This window comes from Zingiber officinale, chromosome 6B (genome assembly GCF_018446385.1).
Source record: "Zingiber officinale cultivar Zhangliang chromosome 6B, Zo_v1.1, whole genome shotgun sequence".
In the NCBI taxonomy this organism is placed as follows: Eukaryota; Viridiplantae; Streptophyta; class Magnoliopsida; order Zingiberales; family Zingiberaceae; genus Zingiber; species Zingiber officinale.
In genome coordinates, this window is record NC_055996.1 from 26,158,424 (window position 1) to 26,178,230 (window position 19,807).

Genomic DNA, 19,807 nt, shown 5'->3' on the forward strand with positions numbered 1-19,807 from the left:
TGTAAAAGCCGTTGGATGCAAGTGGATCTACAAAAGGAAAAGAGGGACAGACAGGAAGGTAGAAACCTTCAAAGCTAGGCTTGTTGCGAAAGGGTACACTCAGAAAGAGGGAATCGACTATGAGGAGACCTTTTCACCGGTAGCCATGCTTAAGTCTATCCGGATACTCTTATCCATTGTTGCTCATATGGATTATGAGATTTGGCAAATGGATGTCAAGACAGCTTTCCTTAATGGAAGTCTTGAAGAGAACATCCATATGAAGCAACCAGAAGGGTTTATTGAAAAAAGCAAAGAGCATCTAGTGTGCAAGCTCAATCGGTCCATTTATGGACTAAAGCAAGCTTCAAGGTCTTGGAACATCCAGTTTAATGAAGTAATCCAGTCATATGGATTTATTCAGTGTCCGGATGAGTCTTGTGTATACAAAAAGTGTAACGAAAACGTGGTGGTATTTCTTGTACTATACGTAGATGATATTTTGTTAATTGGCAACAATGTCAAGGTATTATCAGACGTAAGGGTATGGTTATCCAAACAATTTGATATGAAGGACTTAGGAGATTGTGCACACATTCTTGGGATCAAAGTTATAAGGGATCGCAAGAAAAGAATGTTCTGTCTGTCCCAAGCTTCATATATAGATACAATCCTTGCTCGTTTTAGCATGCAGGATTCCAAAAAAGGTTTCTTACCTTTTAGGCATGGAGTAGCTCTATCTAAAGAGATGTCTTCGAAGACATCAAAGGAGATAGAGGACATGAAAGCAGTTCCTTATGTTTCGGCTGTAGGAAGCCTAATGTATGCAATACTATGTACGAGACCTGATATCTGTTTTACCGTGGGCATGGTTAGCAGATATCATAGTAACCCTGGACAAGGACATTGGACTGCGGTAAAGCATATATTAAAGTACCTGAGAAGGATTAGAGATTATATGCTAGTTTACCAAGCAGACGATTTGCTCCCTGTGGGTTACACGGATTCAGATTTCCAATTAGATAGGGACAACAGTAAGTCTACATCAGGCTATGTGTTTACTTTGGGAGGTGGAGCCATTGCATGGAGGAGTGTTAAACAGAAATGCGTTTCGGACTCAACCATGGAAGCTGAGTATGTAGCAGCCTCTGAGGCGGCTAAAGAAGCAGTATGGCTCAGGAACTTTCTAATGGACTTAGATGTGATTCCTGGTTTGCCCAAAATCATCACAATTTATTGTGATAATAGCGGTGCAGTTGCAAACTTGAAAGAACCACGAGCCCATAAGGCAAGTAAACATTTAGAGCGCAAGTACCACCTGATACGAGATATCGTGAAGCGAGGAGAAGTTGTCATCGCCAAGATTGCATCAGCAGATCACCTGGCAGAACAACAGAAGGACTTGTTTTTAGTCAGTCTCATTACGTGGACAAAATACTTGAGAAATTAATCAAGGGTGATACTGCATTGGCACGAACGCCGATAGATACGAGTCAACATCTATTGAAAAATCGAGGTGAAAGTATCTCTCGGCTAGAGTACTCTCGAGTGATTGGCAGTCTGATATATCTAATGAGTTGTACACGATCAGACTTGGCCTACGCAGTAAGTAAACTGAGTAGATACACTAGTAATCCCAGTGTTGAGCACTGGAAAGGGATAGCAAGAGTACTGAGGTACTTAAGGTATACTCATGAATATAGTTTACACTATACGAGATATCCTGTTGTGATCGAAAGATACAGCGGTGTAAGTTGGATATCTGACATAAAAGACTCTAAGTCTACGAGTAGATATGTATTCACTTTGGGAGGTGCAGCCATTTCTGGAAATCTTCTAAGCAAACCGTAATAACCAGATCCACGATAGAATCTGAGTTTGTAGCTCTTGACAAATATGGTGAAGATGCTGAATGGCTACGACAATTCTTAGAAGATATTCCAAGATGGTCGAAACTTGTGCCAACAATTTGCATACATTATGACAGTCAATCAGTGATTGGTTGGACACAAAGTCATCTGTATAATGGTAAGTCTAGGCATATACATCGTAGACATAATACCATTAGACAACTGCTCTCAATTGAAATTATCACTGTTGACTATGTGAAGTCAAAGGATAACCTAGCGGATCCGCTAACCAAAGGGTTAAATCGAGAGTTAGTTGTAAGCTCATCATGAGGAATGCGCTTGATGATGTTGTCAGCGATCAGTGCAGAGGACACCCAACCTATGCTGACTAGAGATCCCAAGAACTAGGTTCAAAGGGACAACTAATCTGCACTGACTAGACACATTGTCGGGGATAGCCTAATGAAATAGTGACTAGACTAGGGTAAATCGATGGGCTTTTAATGATTAAGAAGAGTATATGACAACTCTTAAGGGATCACCTATATGAGAAAGAAGTGGGGTCGCTTCGAAGAGAATTGGAGGCACAATTCTTAGAGCTTCTCACAGAACCAGGCGTGTTCATAGCCAAGAATGAACACACTCATGAGAACTGAGTTGTATTATGGAGAGTCTTGGGTGAGATTTGTCACTACTTGCACAGACGACAGTATAGTTCAAGGACATCGTGTCTACTATCAACCAGTAAGCAACCAAATCTTTACAAGGGAAGGTTCAAAAGGTAAAACCTACCTATCCTATACTTGACTCAACTACTGAATGTTATCACATATCCTATCTTCATTCATGTGGGAGATTGTTGGATATAAGTGATGTGAATGGAGAAGAGGCAGAAGAGGAAAGATGCTCCATTATGAATGAGACTCATATTGGGAGTTTCATGGCATGTTGGTTGGTTTATATTGATTCACATGCATTGAGGATGTGAACAAATGCATGAGGAGAGACTCTCTTCACACGTGGGTGCACAGGGGGTGTGATTTGGACTGAATCATGTTGACTCGTGTACGGGCACAACCTGCGCGCGCAGAATGTCGGACCGGTCGGGGCAAAATTTGCCCAAGTGGAACAACCAATATCTTGCCACATAAACCTTTTTGCTGCTGTGTAACTGATGCATTAAAGTCGAGATTAATGCAGAATCAAAACAGTCGAGTGATAATGAGTGAAATGGTGGGCGTTTCACCCGACAAGTAATGGTCATTAATCAACCATTAACACTGCCATTGATCTGAGCTCTTATATAAGGAGACTGCGATCACAAGCAGAAAAAACACACAACAACACAAGCAAAAGCTCTCCATCTTCATTCCCTCATCCTCTGTCATGCAACTCCTACTCGGCAGAGTACCCGTGATAGCATTCGGGTGCCACTCAGTTCGCCGTGACCACTAGTGCTTGGTGGAATCATAGTCAACTGTTGTATCTTGGGAAATAGACGACCCGAGTAAACTTCGAAGCACTGTCGGAGGTAGAGCGAATCTGTTTCAAGGAAACTGCATCATTTGCAGGCCTCGGTTAGCTTGCTCGGTCTGCCTCTCGCCAGACCTGTCTGCCTGCCTGATCTACCTCTCGCCAGACCTGTTTGTCAGCCCGATCTACCTCTCGCCAGACATGTCTGCCCGCTCGGCCTGCCTCTCGCCAGACCTGTCTGCCCGCTCGATCTGTCTCTCGCCAGACCTGTCTGTCCGCCCGGTCTACCTCTCGCTCGGCCTATCTGCTTCACCCGACTTGCCTGTCTATCCACCCGACCTACCTATCTGTCCGCCCGACTGACACCAGCTCACCCGACCTGCCTCTCTGTCTGCCCGACTGGCCTGTTGCTAGGCCTGTCTACTCGCACATTCGACTCTCTGTCTCTTTGATCAGACGACTACTTTGCCCGGTCGGCCTTATTGCTCGGTTGGCCTTTCTGATCCGCTGCACCCGCTAGTGCTGCTCGGTCGATCAGGCCGCTCTATCAACCGTGTGTAGACTACCTTCATCACCTGGCAGAAACCAACCCCTGCTGGCAGCTTGGGATTATCAGCTCAGATCATCTCAACTGTAATAATTCGAGTATTTAAATTCAGCTAATACTCCGTATATTTCTGGCAATTGATTGTTTTTCCCAACACTATCATCATTTCATATTTGTACGATTTGGCTTATTCAGAAGAACTGTATTAGAATTATCCAACGAAAGCGATCAAGGATCGCGCGCCTTGGAGTAGTAGTCACTAGACAGCGAACCAAGTAAAAAATAATTATGTCTTTGAGTTTTTATTTTCTTTTTATTTCACTGCAAACTATACTCTATTTCAATTTTACTAATACGAAAAAGAAAAAATTATAATGGAACAAGATTCGCCCTCTATTCTCCAGGTACAAGGCTGAGCCTTACAAATAAACTTCATTTTGTAACTTCTTGTCTCCAAGTGTCTAATCTCAAAGCCTTTATATAACATAACCATCTATTATTTTTCCAAATCTTTTGCCAACAGAAAACACTTGATTCCTATTATCCTCTTCTTCAACTAGCATGTACAGTGTGAAAGAGTCCTCAACTATATCAGATGAAATTCTTATCGCAAGAGCATTTCATTCAGAACATTATCAATATCAGATGCATAGGAATTGCTGGTGTTTGAGTAATCATCTTTAAAGTATTCAAAAACCAACTCTTCTTCCTCTTCTAGTCAGCATAGTAAAAACCATCTTCCTCGAATTCGTTGGCTTCTTCTACAACATAATTTTCCTTATCATGTTCATCCCCAAGCTTATATGGTAATTTATCTTCCTCATGGCAATTGCAAAATTGCACAATCTCATGTAAATTTTGAACTTATAAGAATTGACTTGATTGTATTTTGCCTCGTCGACGAAGAAGACACCACTCTTGCATTACATTATCAATGTGAGAGAGAACTGTGGAAGACAAAGGTGAGTTCCTGGAAAAAAAATCAATTAAATAGCATATAAGCATAACATGCAATTTTAGAATTCAAGAATTATCAAGTCAACAATACTTTGTATCAGATACCCTCATTTGATGAACATTAACTAAGACAAGGATAGTAGAAGCTAGTAACTGTCTTCTACTAGAAATTAATTGTTAGCTTCTACATGATCGATTGTGATTAGATAATGTTCATTTGAAAAGTAATGTATCATGGAGTACCCTGTGTTTGTGTTACTCATTGAAATATTGTTTGAACCTAATTATCACTCTCAGAGAAGTAAAATCAAAATGATATAAAACTACTGTTGTAGAAGCGACAATGTATAAACAAGCTTCTACAATGTGTAGAAATCAATATCTAGCTTCTACACGTTGTAGAAGTTAGTATGTAACTTGTACACATTGTAGAAGATACATGCTTACTTCTCCAACCCGTAGAAGTGAGCGTGTCTCTTCTACACATTGTAGAAGTTAGCATGTAGCTTCTACACGTTGTAGAAGCTAGCAACTATTTTTTTTCACATTACAGAGTTGATCGCAATCGGATAATATTTTATGTGAAATATAATGGGTGTTATGGAGTCTCTTTCATTTTTTTTCTCATTAAAATGTTGTTTGAACCTGATTATCACTCTTAGAGAAATATAATTAAAATGATATAAAATTACTATTATTTTTTTTCTCATTAAAATGTTATTCAAACCTGATTATCACTCTTAGAGAAATATAATTAAAATGATATAAAATTACTATTGTAAAAAATATAACATGTAAACAAGTTTTTACAACTTGTAGAAGCTATAACTTCTATATGTTATAGAAGCTATAATGTGTAAACACGCTTCTACAATTTATAGAAACTACATGTTAACTTCTACTTATTGTAGAAGCTTGTCTACACGTGCTAGAAGCTAGCATAACTTCTACAACATGTAGAAGAAGTTAACATTCAACTTCTATAAGTTGTAGAAGAAGCTACCTTCTAACTTCTATACATATCTCATGTTCACATAATGTTTATAAGACATACTTGTCAGAAAGCAACATCACAAAAATATAATTCGCACTCAACTCAGAACACTAACAACAAAATACAACTAGTCTTTGAAACTGAATTTATCCGTTGTTATAATAAGAAAATTATTTTTGGAATAAGTTAATGAGTGGAAGAATAACGGTCGTACAAATAACATAAAAAAAATATACAAAAATGAATTTATTTACTTGATAAAATAGGAAGACAAGTAATATTTTTTAGTTGTATGCAATAAAAAAAAATATTGTAAGGAAAACCCAATATCAAAGAATGGAGGAAGTTTTTAGATTGAAATTCTGGGAGGATGATAGACAATATATTAGTGAAATATGGTTTAAAGTTAGACAGATTCCGAATTGATTTTTAATTAAAAACTAAAATACCCATCTAATAAAAACACATGATTTTAATTAAAAACTAAAGTACTAATCTAATAAAAACACATGATATACAGTTGCCGAATTGATTTTCACCTTTAATTTTTAATCTTAAAAAGAGCAATCTAATCAATAATCATATAAATCATACAAATCGACCCCATAGATTATCCGAGTTGATATATGGTGAGATGCTTAGTAGTCGGAGTGTAAATCTTCGGTCCCTGTACAACTCACCCCACCTGTCACATGCTACACTGGGGACAAGTGATTTCACCTTTTACCATATTGTCACATATAAATCATACAAATCTAATGCAATTGGAACGGGATGGCACTTAGACGGCTGTCACATTATATTTTAGGTCAAAATTCGATATGTTTGAATATATCCTTTCTGATCATTGACACTAATAATTCATAATTATTCATGATTTACTTCATTCACATTAGTCTAAGAATAAATTTGTGGGACACTCGGCGAGCAAATCGTCCGTTTGTGACATGATGACATAATCCACTTTATGCAAAATTAGACAAGATATTTGTTATAATTATATTTGACCCTTGTAATTTTGATCAATTACATTTTACGGTTTATACCTTCAAAAGGAGCTTTCGGAAATCGGAATATTGTTGTGCTGAAATGCGTAAAAGTAAAATACGAGGACGATGTTGCAAAGATTAGGGCTAAAATGCCATTTATCATAATCCTCGGAGGGACCAATAGTCCAATACATTCTGAGGGCTAAATTTAAAAAATGCACAAAAGTAAAAAGCGACAATAATAATGAATTTATCTTTTCTTGAACTCCCTCTTTTTTCTGACATTGTTGTCCTGCAACGGAGGCGATCCTTGAGGTAAACTGCGATGATCCCTTCTTCCTGCAGCCCTCGTCGCTCTCCGCTGCCTCCGGCGAGGGAGAGATCCTGACGCCTTCCTTGTCTTGGTTTGTTAGGGTTAGGATCTACTTCTCCTGCTGCCGCTCGACCTGCCGGAAAAGGGATAGATAGCGAAAGAAAGCGATAGGTAACTAGGAGCAGGGAAGAGGAGGAGGATCTGCAGGATGTCTGCTCGGTCCCAGGTCACGATTACACTGGGACGAAGTGGTCAGGTAAAAACCCCCTCTCTCTCTCTCTTCATCTTCCTGCCATAACCGTTACCCATTAGAGGTCCTTCCTTTGAGCTTTGTGATTTTACGGTCAAATGATGATAGAGAATAACTGATGTATGCACGTCGATTCTGCTTTTCCTTCCTGGTACAGTCTCTTGCATCGGTCGTGCAATATAAAGTTTATTGTAACGGCTCCCTCTGATTTTTATTTGCTCAAAATAAAATTCACGTTCCATTACTCATAAGATTTATGCAGATACTAGTAGTGAGTTTCAGTCTTGTTTTTGAGAGTCTTTAGCTTTTTAGCGGGGTTTCCAGTATCTAGATCAACTTTTCAAGCATATTTATCTTGGTAAAGGAAAGTGGTTTTCATACGCTTCCTGCTAAGTATTTATTTAAAGTTTTAGCTAAGTTGGCATCATGTGCATGTAGGAACAGTATCCTTTGAACATTCCATCTCCATTACATGTTTGTCAAAATCTTATGTTTGAAGTAAAAGTTTAAATCCATTTTATTTGGTTCTATTCTTTAAGTAGTCATCCATGTTTTTTCTTTCTGTAGAAAGTACTGTCACAGAGATTATCTAGCACTTGTTGTTAACCTCCTAGTTGGGAAGACTTTATTATTCTTTAAATCAATGGTGTATTAATTTTTAGTATGGTCTAATGACTGTTTGTTGGTGTAAGACTCTTTTTTTTTAACCGTAAGAAAGGAAATATATCTGTATTTAATCTGAATGAACAAAAATCATTTGGATTTGTCTCAGATGAATTTTTCTTCCATATCATCAATCAGCAAAATATCATCTTGATAAGTATCATTTGAGTGCATGAACCAAGTTATTGATATTTTAGTATTTTCCAAATATTTAAATACTCCTAAACTCTAGTTTCTTTGTGAGAAATACAGTTAAATTTTTTAGGTTATTGAAAATTGATTAGAATTCACCCGAAAATCATGCAAAGTGCATTCTAGCTTTGTTTGACTTGAAAATATCTGTCTGAAGGATCTTTATAGCTTTGTTATAACCTATCCAGATTGGAAATTGGCCCTATTTAGACAAGAAGTCATCTCTCCTGAAATATTTGAGTAGTTGGCTTGTCCAATCCTATAAGCTACCATAGAGTTCCTATCATTTCAATATGATACACGGGGTGCCTATTCCTTGTTTCTCAATTTGAAGCTACTGCCCTTCACAGGGATGTTTACATGGCATGGGTGGTACGGGTACCTGAACCTTCACAAATGTTAAATACTTGAAAAGAGATTGAAACATGGTTACACAAGCATAAACTAGCCCAACAAAAGAGGACAGAGAATGCCACAATGGCATTCTTTTGTTTATTCTCCACTCTCTCCAGTTTCCTCCTTGCAACTCTTTCTGCCCTCCTCATCTTTGTCTTCCTCTTCCACTACCCTCTTCTGATCATCTGCTTCCCACACTTTGCCTCCCTCTACTCCACTCATTATAACCTCCTCTTGTCTTCCTCTTTGAACACCTTATCCTCCTCTCCATGCAACCCTCTCTCTCCCTCATCACTGAAGTATTTTGTCCATTGTTGTCCAATAAATCTGTCGTCAAGCTGCTTGAGTTCTCACTGCACTTCTCTGACCAGCTTGTTCTAACTCTCATATCTACAAGTAACCCATGCAATAGCTTGTATGCAACATATTTGCTATATAATATGCTTGTTCTGGCTTCTGCAAATGCTACTATAAGTTGTTTTGAAAATCTTTTTTTTCTCTATACAAGTGATATAATCTTGCATGGTATTCAATTGATAGATATTGTAAATAAGTTCTATGAGGCCAACCTCATAGTGTTGGGACTAACAAGCCCTTGTAATGATGGCGATTCAGTGCATTTCTTCAATTTTAGGATTGTTAACCTTATAAACTTAGTGCAAATGGTCTAGGGGCATTATTTGAATTTGCTCCCATCTGAGTTGATGTTATTGATGGCCTATTTTGTAGAGAGAATAAATGTTGAGTGTCGAGAGACATTCATATGCAACTCATTTATGTCATTGTTGTTTCCATAGTTGTTAAAAGTGAGTGCTTCACTCGCTTAAGCGTAAAGCGTAGTGAGGCGCAAGCCTTGTGCTTTAGAGACCTTGGAAGCGCACGAGGTCTCTGAAGTGCGCGCTTCACTGCACTTTGCGCAAAAGCACAAGCAGAAGCATTCGCTTTTGCGCGAAGCGCATAAACTTTCCTTTTTTTTTTAAAGTTTAAAGCCCTTATACCCTCTTAAAATCGATCATTAAGTCGATTGGTCTGCCTCTCACCATCACAAGCGTCCGCCTCTCGATTATTGGTAAGAATCTTCTTTTCTATTAATTTTTTTTTACTCTTTTGCATTCTCCCAGAGTCCCGGAGGTGTCATGGGACGCTGGCGTTGCCGGAAGCGTCGCATTGCCCGCGATTACTGTATGACTGTGGACTATCAAAAACTTAGGTTGGATTTGATTAATTCAATCAACTCCTAATGGGATAGTTCGAATAGGTTTTCATAAATCCTAATTAATTATCCCAATAAAATATAAAAAATATATTTAAAATTAAAAAATTCTAATAAATTTTATTAATTCATATAAATCAGATTTATATTCTGATAATAGTCCTTTTGTTTATTACACTTTTTTTGTAAAGTGTGTGCTTCGCTTTGTGCTTTAAGCCCAAAGACAACAGTTTTTTGCGCCTCACGCTTTTGACAACTATGGTTGTTTCTAGTTTCTCCACTTGTAGGTGTCACTCTTGCTGATTTCTCAACTAGCACTTGAAGGGTTTTACCATTAAGCGGATACTGTTTTAGCAGATGCATGAGGTTTGAGTCTCTCTGTGCAATGGCCTATCTCTAGCTGTTCAGCGCCTGATCAAATTTTGAATTTCACGTAGTTGGGAAAATTCCTTTGTTAGTTAAAGTAGTGATCCTATTGGTAAAATTGGTTCTATGCAAACTTCATTAATTCCCGTCCTCCATTGAAAAACATATGTGCCTCTTCAATCCCAGGAATGCTGTTGTGAGGAAACATATTCTTCAACATCCATCAACCTTTGGGTAAGTCAGCTAATTTTTTTTTGAGCAAAGGGGCAAAAACCAAAATCCTTTGCATGTGTTTGTCAAAGCTTTATGCTCATCCAGATGGACTCTTTGAATAAATGGAGGGATCTGGCATTGATTTTATGCTGTGCTGAGTCAGGGAGACTTGGTAGTATGGCGACTAGAAGAAAGTGAATGATGGCATGCCATGTTGGTTTACTGATCATAAATCACATGGATGAGGAATTGAAATGTTTATATTTCTGTCTCTTAGTTCAATGTATCAATCTGATGAATCTACCAGCCAGTATATGATTGGCTAACTTGACTGTTTTTCCTTCCTCTGTAGGTTGTGAAGAGAGCAAGATCTGCATCTGATGGTAGACATTCTGATGATGACTTGCCTGCCGTAGGTGGCAAGCGATCAGTGAGAGAAAGGTTGGAAAGCAACATAACCAATTCCAATTCATATGGCAGCCATTACCAAGACAAACGGTGTGCTCTTTTCTCAGTCAATAAAGCAGTAATACATATGATGTCAAAGGGATTTTGAGACAAACAACATATCTACATAGATAAAAGTACCCTTTTGAGGGACAGACTTTTGAATAAATCCTTTCATATATATATATATATATATATATATATTGGTCGGCACATAACAAATACTTGAGTATTTTATTCTTCTTGGATACTAGGCTATTCTCATGTTGTCTGTATGTCTTCTGTTATCTGAATTTCAGGTTTTTATTAATTTATTCAGTTCAGCTTTGCCATCGATGTGTGTGATTTTAAAGTTTGCAAGTTTTCATTAGTAATTGTGCTCACAATTGAGAGAACATTGCTGTTATGATGTCCAATATTTATACCTTTTCTGCTCTGGGCTTCATTTGAGACTTGAGAGCTTCACTTGTTATTTCACTTTTATTTGTTCTTATTTTGTTGTTTTAATGTTGATATCACAACGAGTGTTTAAAACTTTAATGCATAAGCTATCTTAAAACAAGGTCATACCTTTTCTTTACATGTTCATGATTTTCTGAGGTTATAGCACATACAGATCTGCACCTTGTGAATTTGTTCTTTAAGCAGCGGGCTTTGCATTTGATGTTTCATGAATTAAATTGTTGGCTCATGAACCTGAGCTTAAGAGAAGCAAGTTCTAATTGATATTTGTTTAATCCCATTTTGTTCAATAATCACATTTTATGTAAATTCTATTGGGATGGTAATATTATTTCTCTTGTTGCAGTCAAAGGACAGGACACAATGAAAGATTCATTGATAGGAGTGTGAGGGGCAAGCAAATAGAATCTGATGTTCCTTCAAATGTACTCATAAAGTATTACTTTTCTTTATTCTTGTTTGCTCTAATTTATCAGTACCTTAATCCATAATGACAATCAGGTTGGCAAAGATGATCTGAGATGGAAGCTTATAAAGAAAAGCTTATCTCGGAGAGGGCATCTTGTTTCCGAAAGACGTGATGTTGATCTGCGTGAAAGGCTATCTCGGAGTATACATAATTCGAGCAGATCTAATGCTAGACAACAACCAAAAGAATCAAGTGCCTCTAGCCTTGGGAGAAGAATACCTTCTGCAAGAAGTGCAGATGATTTGCTCAAATTGGATTCACATAGAAAGTCTTATTCGGTAGCTTTGGATAAGCCAAGGCATAATTCTCCAGATAGGCTCATCAGTGTTCCAAGGCATATGCCTCACTCAAGAAGATATGGGGACCTACAAGATGCACCTGGGATTATATCTCTAGATGCATCTAGACCTAGTTATTTGACAAATACTCTAGTAGGTGAAGCTTCTAGATCTGTTACTTATATGAGCAAGACTACCCCTGTAGATGTAGCAAGGCCTGCAGTTCGAGCTCCTGCACCTGGAGTTAATGTGCACAGAAGTGAACTTGGGGTAAGTCTGTAGCTCCAAAGAATTGCTTCTCATTTGATATTCTTTTGGCCAACATCTCTGCAAGAGAATCCTGGACATTTGAATATGATTAACTGATTCCTTCACACAATCTGCTGTAATTTTCCTGGGCAGCATTTTAGCTCCTCTGGGACTGTATATCCTGTACATTGCATGCTTTTTGACTGATTTGGAGGCAAGATCTGAATGATCTATTGTCAGAAAGAGGAAGATAGCGCTTCCAGAAACCAAGAAGGATATAAAATTCGTGTGACATTGCATGAGTCTCTAACTAGTCAAAATTACATAAACTTACCCTGCATTTCCCCCTTTTCTAAAGTACTTCCACACACCTTTTTCCATATCATGCCTTCCCAGTTTTGAAAATTTCACATTTCAGTTACTTTACTGACCATGATACATTGGTCTTAGAGATAATATCTAAATATAGTTGAAAGTAGCAATTTCAATATTTTGCATTGATTTTATACACACTTTCCCAAACATTTTAAATATAGGAAGTAATTTAAAGTATCTAGATTTTTTTTTGTATTAACTCTTTCCCAAACCCTTTTATATATAATTTTTTTAATTGATTTTATACACAAACTTCCGTACTTGTTTCCTAATTAACTTTTTGCCTGTTTAAAAAAAATGCAAAGAAAGAAAAAGAAAAGCATGTTAGGAAATAATTTATGATATTCTTTTATAAATCTAATAACAATTGAAGTGATTCATGTGTTTTTTTTTTTGTGATTCTTTCCCTCTCTGGTCCCCTTTCTCTCCTATTCTCTCTCCGAGTAAACCAAACCTTAATGTGCTATATATGCATATCATTAAGATGTACTTGCTAACTGATTTATGAGTTTTCATGTCAGAACTAACAAGCGTAGCTATATAACATGATAATCTGCTGTAGGTGGTTACTATTTTCTGCAATAACATTATGCATGTTGCCTAATCATGTAATTATTGCCTACACCCCTTAACAAAATGCTACTTGCTTTCTTCAGCATGGGGAACCTCTTTCAGTTGGTGACCTGCTAACATCACTGGGTCTGGGAAAATATGCTATACTTTTTCAGGCAGAAGAGGTAGAGTCACTGTTGAACATTTTCAGTACCTCATGAGGATGCATGCTTGGTGATGTTCTTTCCTTGATTGCTTTGTCTGTACTAGATTATAATTGGAGGTATATTGCGATGACCATTCAGTATTGTCTCATATCATTATAGAGATCTATTTTATTTCCTATTCTATGATTGCTTGGAACCTCCTTTTACCAAATTAACTTTTGGTGTCATGTGTAGCTATTAAATGCCATTTTTTGCTTCTGTTGTTTATGAAAATGAAAAGTTAATATGCATGATTGAGCATTAGGTGGCTTAAGCATTTCAAATTGTTTTGTGCTTTTTTGGGATAAATTAAATTCTATTTCTAATTGCATTAATTTGCAATATACCACCACTGTTAAAAGCCTTTTCTTCGTTAATGTCATCATGAACTGTATTTTAACGTCTAAACTATTTCTAACCATTTTTATTATGAAAAGTTCCTTAAATGACCCTTCACTGGAGTAGGTGCTTGAGAATGAAATAATATATTTGGCCTTATTTTTTCTGTTTTCAGGTGGATATGACAGCATTAATGCAGATGAGAGACAATGATCTTAAAGAGATGGGAATTCCTATGGTATTTGCATTTTTTGCTCTATTTTCTTTTCTGGTCTTACACTTTACACAGTTTCCTTGGATATACTCAAATAAGTTGAATGATTAATTTTCGTTTAATACATTTTACTATTGTGTATTTACAATTTGATAGGCATTATTGTTAATGTCCAGGCAAAAAGCTTACTTAAACTATTTTCATCATTTGGGTAATATTTTCTATCTAAAAATTCCTAATGAAGAATCTGCACTTTATTAAACTGAAAATCTTTGGAATATCCGAGTGTGCCTGTCAGATGTCATGATTTCAATTTTTAAATGTTCCTATTTGGGAATAAAAGTTTACAAGCAAAGAGCAATGAATTAAGCCTTTATGATGGGTTAGTTTGAGTGAAGCATGGATGAACTTATGTTGGGAATATATAGTTTACCACTCATCTTCCTAAATGTTTAAAGTTTACTGGTAACCTTTTCATACTTATCAAAGATCACAATATGGAGGAAAATTCAGCACAAGGCAATAATTTTATGATGTGTACCATTCACAGTGCAAGAACAAATAATGATAGTCCAACTTCCGAACTGGATGTAGCCTTTTCTAGTTTAGCAAAGATCATGCATATGGACAAAAACTCACTACGATGTAATAAATTTGTAGCTTATAGTATTGACATTGCAAGAGCATCAACATATGGTACCACAACTTTTCAAATTAGATGTGGTAACTTTTTCTAATTTAGTAGCGTCACACAGGGTGGTAAACTCAGCACAATGTATCAAATTATAGCATACAGTATACACACTGCAAGCGCAACAACATACTGTGCTCCAACTATCCTAATTAGATGTGGTAGTTTTTTCCTACACATGGAGGATAATTCAGCACAACGTAACAAATTTATGACATATAGTATTCACATTGCAAGAGCAACAACATTCCGTATTTCAACTTTCCAAATTAGATGGGGGTTAGAGAGAGAGGACTTTCTTGAACATTTTTTTCCTGTAGATTAGTTCTGTTTACTAAGGAAATTATGTGAAGGTTGGAGAGAGGCAAAAGAATATTAGCACAATTTTAAGAACTTGGATGATTTTGGTATCACCATATAGATTTACATAAGGTTTTCAATAGCCGGAAATGATCCATATATTAGAAATTAGATGGTAGGGACTCAACTGTTCTTGTTGCTGATGGGACAGACCTTAGTCCATGTTTTATTGGTTATTCTCCTGGTTATTGCTTTTCAGCTTCAAAGTGTAGGTGAATCGTTGATGACTACTATCGTCTCTAATTTCTCAGCTATTCTGAATGGGATGGCTTTCTCTTGTATAAATGGACATGGTGGTCTTTTACTTTTGTGATCCGAGTCAATGAACCTCACAGCCTGCCTATTTTGTTGATAAGTATGTAGATGGATGATTGAGTGAATGAATCATTTAGATTTTTGTTCCCTCCTATTTACTTGGGTGGATGTGATTGAGAAGTGGACAAAATCAGAATAGGGTTTCATCTGCCATTTTGATCATACTCGATTGGGGCGTTTAAGGATCCGTGTCTTAAGGTGTTTTGTTTCATATCTGTCCCATCCATCCATCCATGTAAAAATAAAAAATAAATAAAAAGATGGTAACACTATATCTCATCTTTTTTCCATCGTGTCTTGTCACCTATTCATCCAAAATTATTAATGTCGGAAAATGGGAGCAACAGCTGTATTAGTGCTTTTTAGCACAATGTACCTTTTTTTTTCTTGTTTATTGTGAAACAATAATTATTAGTCATTACTAGACTATAATGCCCAAATTTCAGAAAGGACATCAGTACCAACTTATGGAACTCAGTAGTCATTGAAAGGCACCAATTCTAATATGTTTTTCATTCCAATCAAGGGCACCTAGCTTAGCTAGTGATCCCTCTCTTCGAAGTTAATAGCCTTCCGACTATTTGGAGATCCTCCTGCGTGCTAGACTAAAGGCCTTTTACTTGGCAATGAAATTATGAGTTGCTCCTAAGTTGATTGTCAGTGGAGTCCTGGAGAAATTGAATATTAGAAACATTCCATTTGCATCAGAAAACACTCGTTTACAATAAAATCTCATTATCATTTTGTTGTGTGTCAGAAGCAGTTAATATGACTGCTATGCATCTTGAATCTTGTTTATGATATCAATGGGATTCTATTTTTCATTTTTATAAGCCACATTAGTAGTTCCCCATGTCATATCAGTGGCTTAAGTATTGTTCTTTCCCTGCCAAAGATCGCGAAAATGTTTCTATTGTTATTCGAATGCTCAGGGGTTTTCACTTTGTAGGGTCCTCGCAAGAAAATCTTACTCGCAGTTTTATCTCATACAAGACAGCGACGACAATAACAACTACAGCGTTGATGTAAAAGGGCATCAGAGGCCATCGACCATGTTGTTTGTTATGGCAGTTGAGCATTAAGCTTTGGAATTCTGAACTATACTTATTTTTTAAATTCTCTGAAATTAGTTCTTAACGGATGAGATTACTCATCCATCTTCAATTGAATTCCCGAGCTTGTTCAAAGTTGTATTGAGCGTAGTATCTACTATGCAAGGTAATTTTTTGTATCTTATATATCAAAATTATTTACCAGGGGATTAGTGATATGCGGATGTGATGATGTCTGCATCTTTATCTAGATGTTTGCATAAATGGGTTGGATTTACATTATGAAGACCCAGTGTAAAATTATAAAAAATAATTAAAAGGTTTTTTTCTAAAAAATATTTTTTTAATATTTATAATAATAATGGATAATAATTGCAAGGATTTTATTTTTTTTATTAAATATTTTTAATTTTGAAAATATTTTTTTATATTTGCTAAAATATGAAGTTGTAACTATAGATATAGTTGCTAAAATGTGGTACAAATTGTCATTGTAACTACAAGAATAATTCTAAGAGTTATAATCTTACTATATAATTTACTTTACATTATAAAACATTGATAAAATATTTTATTGATATATATTTATTTAAAATAATATGGAATGCCACTTTTTTTAAATTTTTTTATTTTTATGCCACAATAACTATATAAGATATAATTGCATTTTTTTTTAATGTAGCGTGCCATAATTAATTATTCATACCATTGTTCGAGTGGATTTGTCAGTTCATTGGAATGTGCCCTTTTCTTTTTCCACTCCGTTTCATAACAGAAAGCAGCAAAAGTTATCTCCTTTAGAAACAAACAGACAAACAAAAAAAAAGCTCTCATTTCACACAAATTCGAACTTCCAACGTTAACAATTATACAAAAAGTAAATATAATTAATTTACACAAACAACTCGAATGCCAATTTTATTTATTTATTTATTTTATTTATTAATTTTTTAAAATTCCTAGGCATCAAAAATTTGCAAACATAAAAAAACAAACATCAAACGTTACCAGCTTTTCCACAACTTGTCATATGACGTCACTACTCGACCCAGTCGACTCGAGTTCCCACAGGTTAGATCTGGGCCGACTCGACCCGGTCGGTTCTGTAATTTCTGTTGCCGAAATCGCCCGACCTGTCCGATACGGGGATTGTAACGTCCCCGTCGAGTTCCCCGAACCCTAGCGGCGGCGGCGCGTCGCCACCTTCCTCCCCTCGCACGCCTTCAGCGTCCTCCTCGCCATTTCCTGCAGGTCTCCCCCGCCGACTTCCTCCGCCAGCCTGGACAACGCCTGCTCCGCCCCTGCCGCCTTCGCCAGGCCCCGGAAACGCAAGCTCCTCTGGCTCATGAAGTATAGCGCTGCCACGCAGTGCTCCTTGTCCGCCCCTTCCAGTGTCTCCCTCTTCAGCAAATTCACCAGCGCGAACACCCCGCCGGCGTCCGTTAGCGCCGCCCTCCCTTCGTCGCAACCCGCGACGTTGTGGATCATCATCATCGCTATCCTCGCTAGTACCAGAACCTCCCTTTGCTCGTCCGGAGCGGCCGCCTCCGTTGCTCTCTCTGACGCCACCGCGAGCAGCGCGTGAACTGCCCCCGGGGTGCGCACAATCCTAGACCTGTTGGCCGCGGTGAGAGAGAGGCGGTGGAGAGCCATGCCGGCGTCGTGTCGGGCGCGGGACCCGGCGGTCGAAGGGCAGAAGAAGAGGTCAAGGAGTGGCGGTATGGCGCCGATGACGCCTAGTGGGGTGCGGTTCTCCTCGATGGCGAGACTGAAGAGGGCGCTGGCAGCATGGTAGCGGGCTTCCACGGGGCCGCTACGGAGAATCACGACGAGCGCCGGCGCGATTCCGGACCTCACAATCGGAACTTTGTTCGTTGGTTCCAGCGAAAGGTTCACAATTGCGGCAGCGGTATCGATCTGGATGGCAGCGAAGGGCGAAATAAGCATGGGACGGAGAGCGCCCAGGAGGCGCAGTGTGCAGAGGGCCACGCGCCGGTCGCAGCTCTCCCTCGTAGCTTTCCTGAAATTGGCGGCGGCTGATTTCTGCTCCGCCACATCTAACTCCGTGAACTTGACCAACGCCTCTTCCAGCGCATCAGTCTTCGTCCTCGCCGATGGCGAATTGGCGACCCTTGGAGTTCGCTCTCTATCCAACGTTCCATCGAGAACGACGATCTCGGAAGAAGAGAAAGAAAAAGATGAATGATAAGAGGACGACAGAGGAGTGGAACCTGACGAAGAGCTAGAAGATTGGTTCTTCTCTCGCTCGCGCTCGCGCTCGAGGCAAGGGACAGAAGTGGCGATTCTCATCGGTTCCTTTGATTTCTCTTCCGCTACCGAAGGCAAAATGCCGTCTTTCTCACCCATTCCTTGGGAAACAACCTTGGAAGCTATTAAGACTCCACCTTTCCCTGCGTCGCCACCGAAATCTGCTTCCTGTTCCTCTTTTCCGCTATCAGAGAACGGCGCAGAGGCGGCGGCGGCGGCGGCGGCGGCGGCGGAGGGAAGGGCCTGCTGATCTGTGGGCATGAGGCGGCGGACGAGGGCCACGGCAGCTTCGGGAGAGAGAGGGAGGGGAGAACTGAAGCTGCAGCGGGCGCACCAGGCAACAATTGCAGACTTGAGGGCGCAGTTGGGGATAAGCACGGGCGGCGGCGACAGGGCGATGTGGAGGTCCGGCAGGGCGAAGGCGAGGTCGAGGCAGGCCTGAATGCATCTGCGCTCGAAGGTTTGGCCGGAGGGAATGATGACGGGCTCGGCCATCATGGAGCCGGAGATGGGGCATAGGAACTCCAGCGGCAAGTCCGCCGTGGAGGAGGGCGTAGTCGACGCTGAGGCGGCGGGGGACAGCGAGGCGGCTGAGGAAGAGCGGCGGAAGGAGAACTTCCACCTCGATTTGCTGTTGGTCCTCATGGCAGGCGCGAATTCCTTCCTATTCCTAATCCAAACCACTTCATTCCATTCGCGATCTCTCTGACTCCTTGCTCCACTGTTGGAAATAGGGAAAAAAAGGAAGCCCAGGCCTTGCCTTTCGAGTATGCAGCGGAAGAAGAACAAAACTTAGCCTCCAAGACATCACATGGAATATTCACTTTGCCCTCTCAAAATTGAGGATAATTTTCACCATGCCACTTTAAAGAAAAAAAAACTCTAAGATTTCCTTAATATCGACAACATGTCAACATGTAAGTAAGTTATTGTGTTATTCAAACATTTACTATTTGAATCTCAGTAATGATTTATTTGTAAGATATTTTCTTTGATGAAAAATTTAGGACTTTGGTTGCTGGATTGGATTAGGAGTTGCACTAATCGGATGGTAAGAATGAGATATTTGTATTATTAAAAAAATTATAAATAGTGTAGGTATAATTTTAGAAGCCTAACACAAATATTTTAATAT

At 38.7% G+C, this 19,807-nt stretch overlaps 2 protein-coding genes across 5 annotated transcripts; one reads left to right on the forward strand and one right to left on the reverse strand.

The window, feature by feature from the left end:
* The first annotated feature begins 7,023 nt into the window (after window positions 1-7,023).
* LOC121992275 lies at window positions 7,024-16,636 on the forward strand. Of its 4 annotated transcripts, none has more exons than XR_006114832.1 (9): window positions 7,024-7,104; window positions 7,203-7,358; window positions 10,369-10,416; window positions 10,748-10,893; window positions 11,651-11,729; window positions 11,806-12,321; window positions 13,332-13,510; window positions 13,948-14,010; window positions 16,302-16,352. XR_006114832.1 is itself a non-coding variant. In XM_042546535.1 (9 exons), exons 2-9 carry the CDS (start codon window positions 7,311-7,313, stop codon window positions 16,359-16,361), a joined length of 1,041 nt encoding a protein of 346 aa, XP_042402469.1. In that variant the 5' UTR covers window positions 7,024-7,104; window positions 7,203-7,310; the 3' UTR covers window positions 16,362-16,636. The 4 variants fall into 4 exon arrangements, 3 of the variants coding, with proteins under 3 accessions (XP_042402469.1, XP_042402471.1, XP_042402470.1); XM_042546535.1 differs by having other exon boundaries at window positions 13,332-13,412; window positions 16,302-16,636; XM_042546536.1 differs by lacking the exons at window positions 7,024-7,104; window positions 7,203-7,358 and adding an exon at window positions 9,890-10,182 and having other exon boundaries at window positions 13,332-13,412; window positions 16,302-16,636.
* A 787-nt stretch (window positions 16,637-17,423) lies between these two features.
* On the reverse strand, window positions 17,424-19,456 carry LOC121992276 (U-box domain-containing protein 39-like). The gene has a single exon (XM_042546538.1). It carries the CDS (start codon window positions 19,315-19,317, stop codon window positions 17,584-17,586), a length of 1,734 nt encoding a protein of 577 aa, XP_042402472.1. The 5' UTR covers window positions 19,318-19,456; the 3' UTR covers window positions 17,424-17,583.
* Between the last annotated feature and the right edge of the window lie 351 nt (window positions 19,457-19,807).

Coding starts and splice junctions, on each gene's coding strand:
- LOC121992275 (XM_042546535.1), top strand. CDS start 7,311: ATGTCTGCTCGGTCCCAGGTCACGATTACACTGGGACGAAGTGGTCAG. Junction 10,417..10,747: donor CAACATCCATCAACCTTTGG/GTAAGTCAGCTA, acceptor CTTCCTCTGTAG/GTTGTGAAGAGAGCAAGATC. Junction 14,011..16,301: donor AAGAGATGGGAATTCCTATG/GTATTTGCATTT, acceptor TTCACTTTGTAG/GGTCCTCGCAAGAAAATCTT.
- LOC121992276 (XM_042546538.1), bottom strand. CDS start 19,317: ATGAGGACCAACAGCAAATCGAGGTGGAAGTTCTCCTTCCGCCGCTCT.